General features: G+C 37.6%; 2 protein-coding genes, 1 long non-coding RNA gene and 1 pseudogene across 4 annotated transcripts; 2 read left to right on the top strand and 2 right to left on the bottom strand.

Moving 5' to 3' along the window:
* Nucleotides 1-706: 706 nt before the first annotated feature.
* Nucleotides 707-2,541, top strand: LOC122065991 (annotated as a pseudogene).
* Nucleotides 2,542-2,710: 169 nt separating this feature from the next.
* LOC122065994 lies at nt 2,711-4,910 on the bottom strand. Its single transcript, XM_042629821.1, has one exon. It carries the CDS (start codon nt 4,294-4,296, stop codon nt 2,956-2,958), a length of 1,341 nt encoding a protein of 446 aa, XP_042485755.1. The 5' UTR covers nt 4,297-4,910; the 3' UTR covers nt 2,711-2,955.
* Nucleotides 4,911-13,894: 8,984 nt separating this feature from the next.
* On the bottom strand, nt 13,895-19,122 carry LOC122065985. Of its 2 annotated transcripts, XR_006136175.1 has the most exons (4): nt 18,760-19,122; nt 18,101-18,677; nt 17,774-17,841; nt 13,895-14,484 (listed from the first exon to the last, which is right to left on the bottom strand). It is a non-coding gene; the product is annotated as an uncharacterized LOC122065985 (long non-coding RNA). The 2 variants fall into 2 exon arrangements; XR_006136174.1 differs by having other exon boundaries at nt 18,101-19,075.
* On the top strand, nt 14,027-16,828 carry LOC122065984 (inositol transporter 4-like). Its single transcript, XM_042629815.1, has 6 exons — nt 14,027-14,162; nt 14,440-14,510; nt 14,603-14,938; nt 15,038-15,145; nt 15,259-15,873; nt 15,986-16,828. Exons 1-6 carry the CDS (start codon nt 14,027-14,029, stop codon nt 16,478-16,480), a joined length of 1,761 nt encoding a protein of 586 aa, XP_042485749.1. The 3' UTR covers nt 16,481-16,828.
* Nucleotides 19,123-19,583: the final 461 nt, after the last annotated feature.

The following is a 19,583-nucleotide window of genomic DNA, read 5'->3' on the forward strand; positions in this document are numbered from 1 at the left end:
CATGTGAGCAATCATAATGTAGATGGATGGTGCATGAACCATTAATTATGTTGCAAGACAAGACATTCTACCTTTACACATTACAAAACACCAAGCGCCTTAGTGTGTTGGCTGGTCTCTACTCTCAAGTCTCAACTGTAGGAAATTTAAAAAAAAAAGGCAACCCTAGTAATAAGTGGTAGTGATTAGACAATAGTCTAACTTGAAACCCAACTTGGTGTGATGTTTGATGTATTTATATTTTTTCCTGATAAGAAGAAAGACAACCCTAGGTTTGAAGTCAAAATTTTCATGATCGGCCAAATAGTCAACTCGAAATGAAATCCAACTTAATTCATTTTTTTTAGATAATTTTTTTTTTTCACTAGGTGATGTGTCGCTATGATTGGACTCTAGGTTCATCATTAACTTCTATCTTTATTGTTAGATCCCATGATTGAAGAGATTCTTTTTTTTTCACCATGGGTGAAGAGAAACTAGATCCTTTTTGGGATTTGAGAGGTTAATATAAAAACTGATGAATTAAGCAACATTTGTGTAATTCAAACATGTCTACTTCTGGTAACCAAAGTGGGAGCGATACCGATATGGGATCTGATTCTGAGAAAGTGTAATGTCGATGGGCTAGGTTTTTTCAAGAACCAAAGCTTGGAAAACTTATACCTTGATGGTAATTTGTTGGAACAAGATTTTGGTTTAATCAAGGATGGCACCTAAGAAGGTTCCTGTACGCTCAGTCGAGATTGAGAAAGAAATTTCAAGGATTTGTTGAGTTCTATCCAACTGTTTATAGCAAATAAACTTGCTAATCACCTTTGAATAACCACCAAGAATACTCCAAAGACTTCCACAGGTCTTTGAGCTCTGCAATGATCTGATGCAACTTCTGTTAGATGTGAGGTCAGAGAATACCAACAGGCCAGCATTGAAGTGGAAAGAATTTTGTGATCTTTGTCAGGTTAAGGGCATCAGCATTGAGAATACGATCAACGCATGAAAATATGAAGAAGTTGGAGACAAGTAGGCACGCCAACGGATAGAATTAGATGTTAGAAAGCAAGACTCAACAGAGAAGAACAGGGTTTGCAAGCAGAAGAGAAATGGAGAAGATTCTTAAAGCAGTTTTAGAAAGTCATATCGACATTAGCAGAAGGTGGTACCACTAAAAGCTGGTCTCATATGCTAGCCAGATAAACCAATTCACTCTTGCTTTTACCCAGATCTCATTTATTTGCAAAGGTGCATCTCCACAACCATAAGGTTGGCTCAATGAACCAGTATGGAGCAACTTACAGTCTCAAGAAATACCTCATCTCAATAACCATCAATTGTACACAAGTTACAGTGGAGCTCAGATATCAATTGGGGTAGGGTACTACATTGCATAATCCACAAAGAATATACCATAATCTCTAAACTATTCAGGGAAATCATAATCCCAACAATCCAAAGTCTGTAGAATGTGTAAAAAATTTGACAACTCTCCAATACAGAAAAAAAGAACACAGTTCATGCCTCTCCAACAATTAAAACAGGCATGGGGCTCAGTTCCTGCAGATAGCATGTACAATTATCGGCATACTTGGGTTCCAGTATCAGATGGAGGAAAACCCATTTTACCAGCTGGGTTCAAACATGCCAGAGACCACCTATCAGATGATGACTTCTGTGAAGCACTGCATCGACAATATTGATCTGTATCATCTTGCATTCAATTTGGCAGTCACTCCAGAGAGCAACCCAGATGACCCAAATGCTAGTTCAGTAGCTTCTGATGAATCAGATGGCACAGTGGAACCGACATGTGCTGAAATTGCTAAGGGGGTTGAAGCTGTTCTTCAGATACTGAAGATAATTAGGAAATCAGAGACTTAAAACAGGAGATCCAAGGACTGAGATATAATGAACAGACTGTTGACTGAGCTTCGTGCCAAAGTGAATTACCCAGTAAATTACAGTGCTCAACTTGAAGAAGAAAATTACCCCACGCACATTTTCTACTTTGTCAAAACAGAGTACTATTCCAAGAGACTTGTTACTGGTATATTGCACCATGGCTACACTACACAGTTTATACAAATACAGGAAAGAAACACATGTGGTTGAAGATCAGATAGGGTGCAATCTAATGCGAGTTGATAACAGAGCCTTGAAAATCTTGTTTCCATATATGAAGAAATTCATGAACCCCTCAAGATAGGAGCCCATTTAGCAGCAGGGTTGGGAGAGATGATACCAGATTTGAGCAAGGAATTCTCTCACCTTGTTGAATATTTTCACTCATCTATGGTGCAGCTGGGGCAATGGCAGCTGGTGCAATGGGGGCTGCAGATATTATTGGATGACTACAGGGAACAAGACATAGGTAGCAACAGATCCTTGGCTTGTGGATTTCTTCAATGATCAAAGATGCACAACAAGAATAAATATACCTGAGAAGTTCCGGACTCTGGACAGTGAGATATCTAGATGATGGGCAAATTGCATTGATTTGTAGGATGAATATGCAAAGAGAATGACGTAATTGAAATGCCAATTTGAAATTGGGATGCACCTGAGACAAAGGGCAGGATGAGGATGGTGGGAGAGTGTGTCCCCTATGTCCTATAAATCCTTGTTCTGCCTCCTCACATCTCAGGCTCATGAAATGGATTAAACAAAAATTAAACTATTGCTTAATACAGAAGCCAGATAATGCAAAAGTAATCAATTCAGCAGCAAAGGGCAGAAAAGATTATTTAGACTAATCAAATACATGGTGACAGCAACTGTGATACAACAAAGTTGGTAACAACACATACAAGTCATGTCTCCCCATCACCTGAAACTATTCCAGCATACAAAAGGTAAGGCTCCACTACATACTGAAGAACAAAGCTCAGTACTACTATTAGTGTTTGATTCTAAAATCATAAAGGCACCTTGTGTATCCATCAAACTAACCCAACTTAAAGATCAGAAGAATGCCCTACTCCCATAAAACACTCTGGAGCCAGTGCCCTTCGGAGCTGGTGATTTCTGATCAGAGCTAGACTTGGATGTTGCAGACCCCAAGTCGGTAGCCTCATTTTCAATGTCTAATGGGAGCTTCATCTTCGCCAAAGACTCTGTAAATTGCTGCATGCTTTTCATGTACATGTCCACAATATCCTGCTGCACCATCATTGGCTCTGGTTCCATGTTTATGCTTACAAAAGGTTTAGGAAATGAGCTGCGAGGCTCTCCACCAGAGGCTTCACTATCAGCCTCACCCTCGTCGGTTCCTTTCTCTTTCACAGACGATTGTTGCTCCTCATCTGAAGATCTTCTTTCTCCTGGAGTATCGAGGGAGGATTGAGAACTCCTAGTGATTGAAGCAGAGGGAGACCAATTAGTTGAAATACTGCTCGGAGGAGTATCACTCTTGTGAACTTCAAGGGAATCCAGACTCCCTTGAGAAGCTCCCGATGAGAAGCTTTCCACAACATGATCACCACCACCAACGTTGGAACTAAAGTGATTATCGGTGTCTGAAGTGACCAAGCTCTCAGAGGCAGAGCTCTGGGAGTCCAAGGGGCTACATGGATTCCCAAAATACTCAGAAACCATCAGCTGGTTTTCATTAATGATCTTAGGATCTGGGAACTCGATCTTATCGAAATCACAGGGGAGTGAATCGGTTATTCCAGAATCCGGTGACGCAGCGGCTTTTGCATTCACAGAGGCCGCCGGAGCGGGGATCTCCAAGACTTCTGGTGATGCTCCACAGTAGGAGAGCGACAATTGGACAAACCCAGCTGGAGAATGGAACAGATCAGTGGAAGAGAGGGACAACTCTTGATCCAACTTGCCATTCCCCACAAGAACATCAGAAAGAGGGACCAATGCGAAGCCCAGCAACTGATCATCAAGATAATTCTTGACCCTGCTCAGCATCCAGATCTCACATTTGAGGGATGACTCTAGATTCCGAACTTTGAGATCAAGACTCTCATTAAAGACCGGATTCCTCCCTCCACCATTGATGATCTTGGTGGACACAGTAATTTCAGGGTTACTAGTCAGGCACAGCTTGGCGTAAACATCCTGCTTTTGGTATATGCAGATGTTCTGGATATCCCTCGCTTGATGTATGAACACCTCAAGAACACCGATGAAGCCTTCAGAATCTGCTACTGCGGCATCCTTTCCATGGACGCCAATCACCCCTGATAAGCTGCTGGGATTCTGAGCGCAGAAACCCTGTTTCTTGCTAAAGGGCTCTCTGACGACAGGGGAGTCATTGAACAGAGACATGGCCGACATCGGAGTAGCCATGATCACAACCAAGAAATTAACACACACACACAGATGAGAAGGAAAGGAGAAAATAAACACCCAACTTAGAAATCCCAAAATCTCCCACAACAACCTACTTCAAACTAAAAACTGAAAAACCCTAAAGCCAAAACTACAGTTATTGATGAAAATAAACACTGGTGATCAAGATTCAAGACCAAGAAGCAAATAACCCTAAAAAAGAGCTTAAAAAGGGAGTAAAACACGGGAAATTGAAAACACAGGTGCTCAAGGGCTCAAGCAAAATCTATTAAAACCAACAACCGATGAATTAAGTTAGCTGTTAAATCATTGAGAAAAAGAAGAGAAAAAAAGTCTACTTGAGATTTGAGATTTGAGATAGAGATTTATTTTATATTAATTTTTTCTATTCGATCAGCTTTTCTTTAGACAAGAGTCAAATCAAATCCAATAGTATTTGGATTCTTATCGAGAAGCTATGCTATGTCCCCAAGTGGGGTGACTTATAACAGTAATTCCAGTCTTTTTGTTACCTTAGTCTGCTGCAAACCATTAAAGGACATGAGGATATTTTTTAAGTTTGTCTGAAACCAGAAGCTCTGAAACCCAAAACTCTGACTCTCTGTTCCCAACTTTAAATGGAATGGAATATTAATTCCCCACACAATCCCTTCTTTTATTGGTGAGTAGTTTGCTGCCCGGCAGTGTAGCATACGCTAGGGTTCCCTGAATGTATCTCTCTCCTCCTTACAATAGAGCGACATATATATGTATTTCATTAGAGGAGGAGAAAGATAAACTCAGGCAAATGCCAGCGTTCATTATACTCCCGGATAGAGTTATTTTATTGTTCTTTTATTTAAGGATTTTTTTTTTCATCATTATATCTAGTAAAGTATAACATTTTACTGTTAATTATATGATTGTACATAGATTTCCATGTGATAGAGGATCAGAGAAGCATCTCACTGGTGCAATTTAAACTTAAAATGAATAGAGAAAGTAGCTAAAATCATAAAAAGATATCATTTTGTATCATATATTCTTCGTTGTTTAATGGCATTTTGATAATTTAACTAAACTATGAGTTTTAGCAGTTTTCCTTGCTTACTTTTGACTAAAATTTGGCCATTGAGATACATGAGCAGTCCTCTATCATATGGACTAGCCCATGGCAAATAGTGAAGTGTTATACATGGTTATTATCAGCAGTAAATTTCCTTACTACCAAGAAAGAAAAACAAAAAAAATCCAATTTTTATTTTTTCCTTGAAAAATAGGATTTTGAATTGTTTGTTTTGATGTCAAACAAACAAACAACATTAAAAGATGAGAGGAAAAAAAATTCAATGAACTAACTTTTTTTTTTTTTTGGGGGGGGGGTGTTTGTGGGGTTGTAGGTTGGGGAGTAATACCACGAAGAAAACTCTTCATGTAAACTATCATTTGAAGAGAAAATTTCACAAAATTTTACGAAATAAACGTTCTCATATAAGACCTATATGAGATGTTTATACATGTTGATGGACTTAAATGAGATTTTGTTGTGAAATATTAAATATTTGAGACATGGCGAATAGTGACTACCAGTAAATACCAAAAGAATCTTTCAATGATATATTTATGTTTTAGTGATGCATTTTCAACATATTTTAAGGAAATGTGATCAAATATGACAAAGCTGGAGTTATATGATTATTATTTTTATTTAGGTTGTTGGATAGATGGAGATCTAAATGGATAAACTACCTATCATATTTGGTGGCGTCCATTAGAAGTGTCAATATTATGTGGCCCATACTCTAAACACAAAGTTGTTTATTTATAATTTTAAGAGTCCAAAATCCATCATCCCATCACATCTTCATAGGGTGTGGGGACTACCTTTAGTGTGTGGTCTTGTGTGAGGACCACACCTTATGGATGATGTGAGAAGAGATGGGATGATAACCCAATAGGGAAAAAGGATTTTTATTCTTATTTTTATAGGTGATGTGGACAACATGTTAATGAATCTAGATATGTTCTTAAAATTTTAATTCAAATATTTGAATCGAAACCTAATCCCATATATTAATAACTAAGAGATGTCATTGAAAGATATGCTATCCTGTTGTCATTCAAAGAAGTATCATCCTCTGTTGTGGTAAAATATCTTATTATCTCCCATTTCACATTATTTATATTTTTTGTTCTATGTTACAAGTTCCACACTACTTTACAAAATAGTAAGGCTGCATTACAAGAGAGAAGACACTTTTTTTATAATGCAAAATGAAGGCAACAGAATCAATCTCTTAACCTCATGAAAGCCTTCTACTACTTGGGTTAGGGAGTTGGGTTTCCTTGAAATACACAGAATGAATAAATTGCCTATCATAAGGCCCATGGGGATATATCAATTTTTTTTTAATTGTAGGTTACATGGAAGATTAATCTCTCTGTTTGAATCATTGAATCAAGTTAAGATTTCAAAATCAATCACATAATCCACTATGTAAAATTTTTTGGAAAAGTTTTTCTTTCATTATAGGTAACGAGAAACCTACTGTTGCAATCTCATAATTATACTTTTATGGGATGTATGTCAAAAGTACCATTAACATTGCCTTTCGATTCATCCAAGTGCTAGAACCTGTGAGTGAACAAATTCTCTCTTCGTTGTGGATGAAGAAAAACTCAATCTAAATTCTTCGATATATTTCAAAATGTAAAGTTAAATAGTCCAAAACATTTTTTATATCAACAAAACAAATCCAAAGTTGATTCTTTTCAACTAGTTATTTTAAATTTTTATTTATTATTACCAATTAATGAGTAAATTTTAATATGTACAACATATCTACAAAGTATGAAAATTAAAAAGTTGCCACGTGGTTGATATTTAGGCCACAGATGCAAGCATAGCTTCACTAGCGATGAGGAAACATTACCCAAAACCCATTAAGAACTAAATCTTGATATTCTTAAATGAAGAACATTATTTATTTATTATTATTATTTTTTTTGGGAAAAAAAATAAATATTATTACAAAAGAAAATATACATCTAAGTCAGTACCAGAGATAGAGACACTTTCATGGTCACAAAAGTAAAATGTTTTAGGAGAAAGGCTATTTCATTAGTAGGCCGGAGCCAAATTTGTGTTAGGGGAATGGGGTCATAGACTCATAGACATTATAAAAGAAAAAAAAAAGAAACTGCACTCCAAGACCACGATATGGTACTTTTATCCAAAAGTAGCTTTTCTAGTTCATCAGAATTACTTTACACTTCCACCACCTTCCATCCATTTCTTTGCACTTGCTTCAATAACTTTTCCTATTGTTGTTGGATTGGATAAATTAGTTAAATTGGTTTGCAAGTTGGATAAATCATTTCATAAAAATCAAGTTTACCTCCAAGAAAGTTCAACAAGGATAATAGAACTTTGTCTACTTACTTGATTGATGGTTCATCTAGCTAAGCTTGACTTATGTGGATATGTTTCCCATGTACTGTAGCATTGAAAAAATGGACAACAGTGTGCACAAAATTCTTTCCCCCTAAAAAGAATCCTTGTAGAAACTTGGGAGGATGCTACTTTAATAGCAAACCCCCCACTTAGTTGAAAAGATAAGAGCATTACCTCTAGTCATTCTACCACCATTGGTCTATAATAAGTCAAACTTAACAATATATTGACCTTGAAGCTGAACCTAAACCTACTCCTTAACCACCCCCCTCCAAAAAAAAAAAAAAAAAAAAAAATCCTAATCCTACTTTATTCACTAATGCTCTAAATATGTAGGCCTTATAAGAATAATACGTTTGTTTAGGACAACCATTGGTATGATATGCATATTCTTCTCCCTATTGATATTTTGGGGAACGCTTCTCCAGCTTGCTTGCTTTTTTTTTTTTTTTTTTTAACCCATGGTGAAGGATTCATCTAGAAATCTAAAGTCATCACTATTTTTCCCTATATGTTGAAACTCCGATAGGTCCAAATTCTTTAAACAAAATATTTCCTTACGTAACCCAAGGGGATAGCTCAGTTGGTGAACAACAAACTTAGTACAAGCCGTAAACTCGGACGTCATAAGTTTGACTCCCACTAGGCACACCTTGGGCCATTCACACGGGGGTGTTTAGTGTTCTTCATTGCTTTCGGTGAAAATTGAATGGTTCTCATTCAACCCCGGTATAACCCGATCCATGCGGTTATAGGGTCAGTTGAACCCGCCTAGATACCCGTCGATAGCAAAAAATAAAAAACTCTCTTTCTCTCTATCGCTCCCTCCTTCGATGACCATCATTGTGCGTGGAGCCGTGGATGGGTGTTAGTGAACAGTAAAGATCAAGAGAAAGGAGCCAGAGAAATCCCTCTCACATGTAGGCCATATGGACTTGCGCTGATATAATTCTTCTTCTTGATTGATGGACTCTCTATTGGATGAAACCATTTTCCACGTTATGATCGATGTGGAGTAGGACATTCTCCTTGACACTATTTCTTAAAAATAAAGAGGAAGAGAGATCTCTAAGCAAGTGACATGGAGCAAACCAATAAAGTGCGAAGGATTATTTTCGTACATTACAGGGCAGTGAGGACATTTGAGAGAGAGAGAGAGAGAGAGAGAGAGAGAGAGAGAGAGAGGGGTTGGGTGGAAGATGGGGATGTTCTTTGTCAAATCCGAGCAAGATATTATTCAACCATAACCACCTTGAAAGCTATGGAGAACAGAGCCCGTGGGCACACAGTTTCTAGGTATTAGTATCAGCCATATCATTATCATCTCACCCATACCTAATCGATATGTATCGGTGGTATTGATCAAAATGACGTGTTTTTTTAGTTGTTGGCAGATTCAGACCCGATACGATCCATATTGATTTCGTATCAGTATCGACAACAACCGATGCGAGGCCCATTCCTTATGCCGCCCTGGACCTACAGGAAAGTTCTTAAAGACTTGACAAGCGGGAATCGGGCCCAGGCCCCTTTTCTAGGTCCTCAATACGGAGACCCCACCGGCCCATCCTTTGTATGATAGACTATAACCCAGAAAAGGCTAGAGAGAGAGAGAGAGAGAGAGCACCTAATTTAGAAAAGGACCCTGTTTGATTGAGATGTTTCTTACTGAAATAGAATAGGACAAGGTAGGGTCTCAAGACCTAAACTGACCTGTAAGACTGGCCAGATCAAATCGAAAATAGCCTGGGTCACACTGAATCAAAGCCTTATTGGATCGGTTTTGATTTGGGATAAATCGAATCACACCAAAAATCAAATGGATCCAAAATCAAACCGGAATCAACTCAAAACCTGATCGAAATCGGAAGCAAACCAGTATGACACTGAAGACAGTTCAAAATTCATTAAAAAAAAAGAGGTTTTGCATAGTATTATATAAGTTTGTACGTAAAATTAAACCCAAACAAGACAAAAAACTAAAACCAACCCAATTATAAATCAATACAAGAAATGGAAGCCAAATTGCACTAAAACTGAAATTTTTTTATTGGTTTGATTTCGGTTTTACCATTCCCACACTTAAACCAATTCAACTTGGATCAAAACTAAGCCAAACCGACCCGTTGACACCCCTAGGACAAGGGCTGGGCAAACTAAGAAGCTAGTGGCTCAACCAATAGGGAGATTGAGATGCTAAGAGGCATGGGGTTATTTCCAAAGGATAGAGAGAGAGAGAGAGAGAGTGTGTGTGTGTGTATGATAAAAAAATGGGCACTCAAAAGCATGACCATATGGTGAGAAAGAAGAGAAAGTATCAATGTGAATCCCACACGATCAGGATGTGAAAGAATATGAAAAAAAAAAATTCATCACACGATCGTCTTGTGGATTTATTCCTAATAAAAATTTATTTAAAATAAAAAAGAAAAGCTTGTATGAACTATTTAAGCAATTCCATTATAACCAGTAGTGAGCTTTCTAGTAATTTTTTAATTATAAAGCTAAAGATCTGAAGAAGACAAGAATAAAGCTGAAGATAATGATATAGGACCATAAGAGATTTTTTCAATTTTTTTTAGAGCATAATGTCCCCACTCACATAGCCTGGTCTATGTTCATGCTCTCTTTTAGAATTCATACCAGTAAAACATCATATGATTTCATCAACTCCCTGCCTCCCTTGTTGACAAAAAGGAAAATTCTATTTTCCAATGTGTTTTGAAAGAATGGTCTGAATTTCCCTTCAACCATGGTAAAAGAAGTCTTTGGTCATGAGCGTAGAATCATTAAATGCCTAAGTGGAGGGATAATTTTGGCCCTAAACAATAGGGGATGAGATTTTACGACGGAACTCAAATGGTTACCTCACTAATGGTGAGAGGATTCTTCTTCCTCTTCATTAGTGAACGAAAACTAATTACGCTCCAAAGCATAGTCATCAAAAGCTTGACTTGTCTTAACTAAAGCTAATGATCTTTTTTTTTTTTTTTTTGAGTGAAAGATCAATTGAAGATGACTATTTAAATGGACTGAGCATGCAACTTTCACTATTAAGATTTAGTGTATATAGTTTGCACCATTGACTCCAACCCATGTTTAGACGTTAGGACTAATAGAGTTATTGTCTTACAGTGATTTGTTCGGGTTCTTGATGCTTTCATATGCTGAATAACTATCTACAGTTAATACTTTAAGATTTTGGGTTGAATTTCACCTAGCTCAAGTCCCTTTGTTGTTTTTCCTAAGTTATCTATTTATTCTAATAAATAAATACATAAAATCTATTTACTCATAAAGTCAAATTTGTTAAAATTATATGTCAATGAGAGTATTGAGATGTTAAGAATTAGAGAGCTACAACCTTGTAACGATTTGTTTCATGGCTTATCTATACTAAAGTCTCACACCTAAATGCCGTAAGATCTGGGGTTGGACTCTCCAACAACCCACCATTATTTCTTTCTTTTCTAACACTTAGAAGTCTCATTCTACTTTTTGTTTGTTTGTGCTGTGTGAAGTCTAATTCTGCCTTTTTCTTTTGTATGAGAGAGAGAGAGAGAGACCTAACAACTAAAGGAATATTAAACTCAAGAAATATATGGTCCATGAAGAATTTTATGTTGACATGCTTCATTATCTGATCAATACTACTCGCTTGTGTGTTTCTACACCTACGCACAAGTGGGCGCAAAAAAATAATGTTGCCCCGCGTCCAAATCCCTCTACGCGGCCTCCCATTGGTTTGTGTATTGACATAGTGACCACCCAAATAGACAGGATTCTCTTGCCCAAAATTTATATACAATCATATATGGATTTTATGATTTTTATTATTCTTACATATAGTCCTCCAAATAATTTCCAAGTCTTATACCAGGTTTTAACAAGAAAAAAAGAAGTTTCTTATACAAGGTAGTGTTAAGAAACATATAAGTCTTTCAATCTGTAGAATAATTATAGAGAGGTCCCCTAGCCTGCTCATTATATATGATTTTTTAACCATATGGTCCACCTTTTTTTAATTATTTAGAAAGGAAAAAAAAAATAAATTAATTTAAAAGAGAGAGTTTGCAACAGAGCTCGGGGTTCCCTGATCGCTACTTTCTTATCCATAGATTTATAGGGTATAGTCTTGAGTGCGCTAACTAGATTGTAGTTAAGCTTTACAAAACATGGATATTTATCATGCTTAATTGCATTCTTATTTTAACAATTTAACCAAATTATGACCATAATTTTTGGCACATGTAAATCCTTTTAGACGGCAATTTTACAAATAGATTAGGCAGTCTTCTATTCGAGGCTAAAATTTGAGCACCAAATATGTTATCACATGGCAAGTTATAATCCATCATGTTGTTGACCACAACTCAATGGACGTTTAGCTACCCATTCACTAGAGAAAAATGAGAAAAAGTTATTTGAGCCACCGGAATAGGATACACTAGCATCTATTTTGTCTATCTCTCTCCTTTCCATATGATTTAACTTCATTTTCCTCCTATATATGATGCCAATTTGTTGCATCTCATTGGTGTGATTCCCTAATGTGAAATGGGACCTAAAATGAGTGGTTTTTTTTTACTGTTAGTTTTACAAAAGGCTATGCCTGTTTCGGTGCAAAATTTATATGTTCAAAAAAAATTCAATATTTGTTTCTAAGAGAAAATATGATGTGAAAAAATCCAATAATCCTTCTAGCCGACACTATGCCTAGCGAAGTGTAAGCTTAGTTGTTTCACTTGACAGTATATGTATTAGGTTAGGTCATATGACAGAGGATCCCACATACATCTTAACGGCCGAATTTTAGTTCAAAATAAAGAAGAAAAGTTGCTCAAAACTACTAAACGAGCGAGCAATCTCACGAGACATTAATAGGGAATATCTTGGAGAAAATTTCACTGCTACCAGGAAGGGATTTATTTTTTAACCTTACTTTTAAGATCTCAGAGCAAATCCACCCAGGAAATATGATATGTTATGGAATGATCTTGTATCCATCCAAGAGGGGAACCCTACTCCTAGGGTTGTCCCAAATATAATAGAGAGCCCATTTCCAACCCTTCAAGCACAGAAATTTTCAAAAAATGATCTAAAGCTTTCATAACTTTTCCAAATCCAACTAGATTTTGATGGGTCTTACCCTAAATGAAGAGGTAAAACAGAATTAAATTTTTTTTGGAAACGGTCATAAACAAACGAAACCTAAAAAGCCTGAAACAGAAAAACCATAAAACTGAAGTAAACAACTAATTTTTTGCCCATTACTGATTCCAATTGAAGAAAAAAATGAATGGTTGGAAATGAAAATAAATAGTCTTAATTTGGTTTCCACAGATAACTACAACTATTGGAATCACAGTTGCCATTGTTCCAGTGTGATTCAAATAATCAAAATCTTTAAAGGTTGTAAGGTCTAAAAATGGCGGATGAGGTCTTAAAATGGAGGGTTAACACTAAAAACAGAATAAACTAAAACCCTGGCAAAGCCAATCTTCTCGGACACAAAATGAATAAAAGGGTGAGAGCCTCTCCAAAGTTTTCAGATCATCGGGTGGGTATTGCACTTTGCAGCTTATCTAAGTTCCCACCGGTCATCTCTACAGAAGCAAATCCTGTTAGTGAAGATACTAATAGAGCATTTGTAAGTGCAAATACATATACATTGCAGGTTCTTCATATTAGTAAGCATGGTTTCAAAATTCAGAATCAGATCAATTGATCGAATTTGTATTAGGCCAATTCACTTTGATTCCTCGATTAGAATCGGAGTCCGCAATGGCTGATTTGATTTCCAATTCTGAATTTTGAAACCTGTTATCAAGAGCTTGTTATGATGATTTGTTTGTTAGATTGTGTGTCTAAATGGGTAGTGATGAAGGAGCTAAGATACCTTCTCCAGTTACTAATATTATCAAGGGAAGTGTGGCCCTTGCGTGTGTAGGGGAGTCAATGGGAGAGTGTGCAGAAGTATCAAACAAGGGTCATTATGGCATTTTCATTGGGGTGGGGCAGTCATTCCCCGTGTCTGGGTGCAGCCCTACAATCCCCCCACATAAACCATTTTTCTTATCATCACAGAACAAAGAGAACCTTCAAGGTGATGATGATCACAGTGATGTCCTGCTAAAACCGAAAACCCAATAAGGAACTGAGTTGATCCAGAACTGCTAGGAACCATTTGATATAACTGAAGTACTTATTTAGTAATAGTATTCTCAAGTTTCCATTATTGTTTCATTTCATGCAGGTTTTAACTAAATCTTCAATCGTAGTTTTCCCTCAAACATGGTGGAGGGAGGAGTTCAGAAACTGGATGCGGAAGAGTTCGCAGAGTGCTTCAAAACAACATGGAAGCATCCTTATATCATGCGCCTAGCCTTGTCTGCTGGCATTGGAGGTCTTCTCTTCGGATATGACACAGGTAAGAATGTATCAAACTTGCATTGATCTAAAAGCAATCACAGAGCAAGGGAATCATAAGGAAAACATGAGGGTTGGGAATCTTCCACGCCACACCAATGGTAGTGCATGAGACAGTGTCATCAGTAGGAACCCACAATGGTCTGGGAAAGATAATGAATACAGCCCAATATGGTATCCGCAGCTGATACCGTGAACTAAATCCTCCATGAATTGATCAGAATTTCCTACCAACTCCCTTACATTTCTATTTGCTTCTTTTCCTTGTTGGTGTATAGGAGTTATCTCTGGCGCCCTTCTCTATATTCGAGATGACTTTCCATCTGTTGACAAGAAAACAATTTTACAGGTAAAGTTTCTATTCCTTCTTCATAGCACATCTATTGAACAAAATGTAATGGTTGTTTAAAATCTAATCCTTACATATACATTCATCAATAGGAAGTCATCGTGAGCATGGCAGTAGCAGGAGCCATATTTGGTGCTGCAGTTGGCGGATGGATAAATGACAGGTTTGGAAGAAAAATGTCAATCTTGGGAGCAGATATTTTGTTCTTTGCTGGTGCAGTGATCATGGCTTTTGCCCCTAATCCTGAAGTTATAATCGTGGGAAGAGTTTTTGTTGGTTTGGGAGTTGGAATGGCTTCCATGACTGCACCTCTTTACATTTCGGAAGCATCCCCTGCTAGAATTAGAGGGGCTCTTGTTAGCATGAATGCTCTGTTGATTACAGGAGGACAATTTTTGTCATACCTTATAAATCTTGCCTTCACAAGGGTACATTTGGTTTAGTAATACTAACAAACTGATTTACTGAAGTTAAAAGAAGATGATCATGTCTCAAACTTGGTTTAACATTTTTTGTTTCAATCTCAGGTCAATGGAACTTGGCGTTGGATGCTTGGAGTGGCAGGACTTCCAGCTCTGATTCAATTTATATTGATGTTGTCCCTTCCAGAGTCCCCTAGGTGGCTCTACAGAAAGGTAATGTCGCGAATCTCTTTCATGATTTATTTTCTACTTGCTAATAGAAAACCCTGGCTTGATGCTCTCACTAACAAAATTTCTCAATTTGTTTATATTCCCATAAAAAAAAGAACAAAAAAAATGAAGCCATCGAAATTTTGAGGAAACTATATCCTGAAGACCAAGTTGAAAGAGAAGTGGAGGCCTTACGAGAATCTGTTGAAAATGAAATAGCAGAGGAGGGTAGCATTGGTAATGGTAATGTGTTCACTACGCTTGGGAAAGCATGGGGTAATGTGGTTGTCCGCAGAGGGCTTATTGCTGGTGTTGGGCTGCAAGTGGCTCAACAGTTTGTTGGAATCAACTCTGTCATGTATTATAGTCCCACCATAGTTCAATTGGCTGGATTTGCTTCTAACAAGACAGCTCTGGCTCTCTCTCTTATTACTTCTGGTCTCAATGCTGTGGGTTCCATTGTTAGTATATTCTTTGTTGATAGATCTGGGAGGAGAAGGCTGCTGATTCTCAGTTTGCTTGGAATCATATTTTGGCTCATCGTGCTATTTGGTGTGTTTAACCTAGCAGCTATCCATTCTCCGGCAGTTGCTAAGTTAGATTCTGCCAAATTTGGGGCAAATGGTACATGCCCGCATTACCTTAATGCCCCAGATGCATCATCATGGAATTGCATGAAATGTTTAAAAGGATCTACAGATTGTGGGTTCTGCGCTAATGGAGGCAATCGTGTAAGTACTCTTCATTTATTTCAGTTATTTGATTTGATTATCTAAATTCTCTATGTAAGAGATATTGCATTATACTTGAAACCTTATTTTCATGGTTTAATTTGGAATTCAGCTTAAACCTGGTGCATGTTTTGCTTCAAACGAGGGAATGAGAAGTTCATGCCAAGGCGAACATGGTGAATGGTTCACTAGAGGATGTCCAAGCAGTTTTGGATTCTTGGCATTAGTGAGCTTGGGGCTCTACATTATCTGTTACTCACCTGGGATGGGAAGTTGCCCTTGGCTTATCAACTCAGAGATTTACCCATTGAGATACAGAGGATTTTGTGGAGGCATTGCTGCTGTTGCTAACTGGGTAGCAAACCTTTTTGTTAGTCTAACATTCTTGTCTTTAACTCAAGCTCTAGGCTCAGCCTACACATTTCTCCTGTTTGCTGGTTTTTCTTTCTTGAGTCTGGTGTTCGTCTACTTCAATGTACCAGAGACCAAAGGTCTGCAATTTGAGGAGGTCGAGAAATTGCTTGAAAGAGGTTTCAAGCCTTGGCCTTTCAACAAAGGATCAGACGAAGGAGAAAGAAACTCACTTGAGATGAAACCAGTCAAGTGATTGAATAGCTCTTCACTCATATGCTTTATCTTGTTAATTATAAGGACCTTATTATGCCATTGATTGTACCTCATCCGTTTAGTTATGTTCCTGCAAATGCCATTACAATGTCAATGTCTAGGTCAACTATAGCAGTTCTTCTATCTATAAATTGGGGAATACTGTATAAATTGGGGAATACTGTAGTTGTTTCTTCTATGTATAAATTGGGGAGTACAGAAATTGTTTCTTCAATTTTTAGATTGGAGAATACTGTAGTTGTTTCTTCTATGCATAAATTGGGGAATACTGAAATTGTTTCTTCAATGTATAGATTGGAGAATACTGTAGTTGTTTCTTCTATGTATAAATTGAGGATACTGAAATTGTTTCTTCTATCTATAAATTGGGGAATACTTTTGTTGGAAATGGGCTGTTTTATCCTCTCTTTTTCCCCTTCTTCTTGCAAGGGTATCTATGTATGGTATGGCTAATCAGTTTATCTTATTGCAACCACATGATGCAATTGAAGGTTATCCTCCGGTCAACAGAGAAAGAGGGATCAATGAAAAGATACTAATCACACAAAGAAGGTTTAATTGCTCAGTTTCTAATTCTTTAGATGATTTCATCATAGCCCAAATACACCATAAAGATGTTGCTATGACATATAAAATTCAAAGCCCTTCTGTTTCTCACTCACAACTTCCCTAATATAGTACCACTAGAACACCATAAGATCGACTATAGCAGCAATAGCAGAAATGTGGATTGCCAAACAAAACCAAGGATCACAACCCAAATCCCCATAGCCTCCAGTAAATCACACACAATCAAAATCTAGTTTAGATATAATCTATGGATCAGTGTAAACGATGAGAACACTCAGCAATGTACTAATTCAAGAAGACAGGAACCCAGTACTGATGTACACTCAGCTATGTACAGGCAAGCTATGTGATGCAATTGCAATCACTAAAAAATATAACTCAATCCCTTCTGTTTCTCACTCAGTACTTCCCTAATACAGTACAACACTAGAACACCATCTGTAAGATTGATCATTTCAACATACCCTCCCATAAGTCCTCAAATCAAAACTCTTACTCTGTTTTAGCAGAAATTTGGATTTCCCAAACAAAACCCAGGATCACAACCCAAATCCCCATAGCTTCCCATGAAATCACACACATTCAAAATCTAGTTTAGATATAATCTACGAATCAGTTTACACGGTGTACAAACGATAAGAACACTCAGCTATGTACTAATTCAAGAAGACAAGAACCCAGTACTGATTGTGAATTTAATTACCTCTCCATAGGGCTAGAAGAGGATGCCTCTTGCCTTAATTCTCTCAGATACCCAAGTAATGTTTCAGCCTACATGTGACACAACCAAACTCAAGTTAGAATCAGTTCATCTTTGGACATGGAGGAAGAAGACGAATAAGGGAAAGCACCAGTAGTTTGCATTTACAAGTACACAAAATAGAAATTTTTTATGCTCCAACAGAACAACCCATCAATGATTCATGTCATCCCTGCCACATGAGTTCATCATTGTGCAGTTTGCACTGATTACTTGTAGAGATGGGTTGAACCATGTTCTTGGTTTCTAGCAACTCTATATAATTCGTACCTAGAGCTTAGCCCGAGCGGTTCCCGACTGAGAGAGAGCGACCAAAGGAGGGGATTTCACCTTCTTTCACCAGCAACCCTTTATTTCATTCACTATCCACACACAGTTGCAGAAGCGTTAAAACGGAGAACTCCTTCCCCTTCGTCGATCCAGGCCAAGCTACTCAAAAATTAAAGAACTATTTTTTCGCCCACTTCTGACTCCAGATGAGAAGAATAACGAATGGTGGTAATTGCAAGAGAGAGAGTTCAGAGTTACTTACTTGGATGAGATTGGAAATAGAAGAATGATGGTTAATGGTGAAGTATTGATTAAGATCACGAGATCAGAATCTTTCATGGTCGAAGGTTCCCAAAGTGGTAAAGTGGTGGTAGATATGATCTTGCCTGGTCTAATCTATCTCAAATGGCGGAAATGAAGTCTTAAAAATGGTGGGTTAACAGATTAAAATACAATTCATGGCAAACCAATCTTCTCGGACACATTTTTTCTTTTCTTTTTGGGTAAGCAATTTTTTCGGACACAAATGTATAAAAAGGGGTGAGAGCCTCTCCAAACTCCAAAGTCTTCAGATCATCTACAGCAGCAGCAGTATCTTATTTATTAAAAACACAAAGCAAAAACCTTCAGAAGCAAATCCTGATAGAGAAAATACATACAGAGCTTTTGTAAGTGCAAATACATATACTGGTATACACTGCAGGTTCTTCTTAATTTCCTTCAATAGTTTTTTTTGGGTAGTCTTCCTTCAACGAGTTTGCATCAGGGTTTCAAACCTTGGAATCGGCATCCGAATAATTCAGGGTCAATTGCTATTCAAATCGGTAAAACCGGTCAGACACCATTCCAGTCGCTCCCAGTCAGTGGATGCTCATTGGGGTGGGGGGGTTGGCATGCTGCAGAGGATCAGTCATGCACCCAGGCATTGGGCTGTGTGCATGTGAGAGATTGGGAGGGAGTTGGAGAGTATATTACTAGTTTTGGAGCTCGGCTCTGCTGCATATACTGCTCTCCATTCATAACCCCCGCCATTTAGTTTTTGTTTGATATGTATTCTTGGAATAGATTTTGTGTGCAGACTGAAAACCCGGTTCTATTCTACTTTCTCGCTTCAGAATAGGTTCTTCTAGACCCAATCTGTACTCCGAGAATGCATAACAAACGCAGCCTTATTAGACTGCACAGATTGGCATTTTTGGAAGCAAAAAGAAATATTGTGGAGCACACCCTTCATGCTGACAGTGTTCAAATTTGGTTTCTTGGATGAAATCCAAAATTCTCCAGCTTTCTTCCAAAATGAAACAAGTTTCAATCAGGTTAAAGCAGGGTTATTCAACTCGGAATCGGTGGCTGGATAAGGTCCTGCTAATTCCGATATGACTCAGCCAGAATTGGATGAAGTGTGCCCTAACCTTAGATTTTGGAAGGGGATGGGCCTAGGGAGGGTTAAAGTGCTTTCACTTCCAAACCTTCCATGAGTAGT

The sequence above is a fragment of the Macadamia integrifolia genome, unplaced genomic scaffold (genome assembly GCF_013358625.1).
Source record: "Macadamia integrifolia cultivar HAES 741 unplaced genomic scaffold, SCU_Mint_v3 scaffold2175, whole genome shotgun sequence".
In the NCBI taxonomy this organism is placed as follows: Eukaryota; Viridiplantae; Streptophyta; class Magnoliopsida; order Proteales; family Proteaceae; genus Macadamia; species Macadamia integrifolia.

Bases quoted from the DNA above. Each gene is read 5' to 3' on its own strand.
- LOC122065994 (XM_042629821.1), bottom strand. From the start codon at position 4,296: ATGGCTACTCCGATGTCGGCCATGTCTCTGTTCAATGACTCCCCTGTC.
- LOC122065984 (XM_042629815.1), top strand. From the start codon at position 14,027: ATGGTGGAGGGAGGAGTTCAGAAACTGGATGCGGAAGAGTTCGCAGAG. The intron at 14,511-14,602 runs GTAAAGTTTCTA...ATTCATCAATAG, and splicing joins ACAAGAAAACAATTTTACAG to GAAGTCATCGTGAGCATGGC. The intron at 15,146-15,258 runs GTAATGTCGCGA...CATAAAAAAAAG, and splicing joins CTAGGTGGCTCTACAGAAAG to AACAAAAAAAATGAAGCCAT.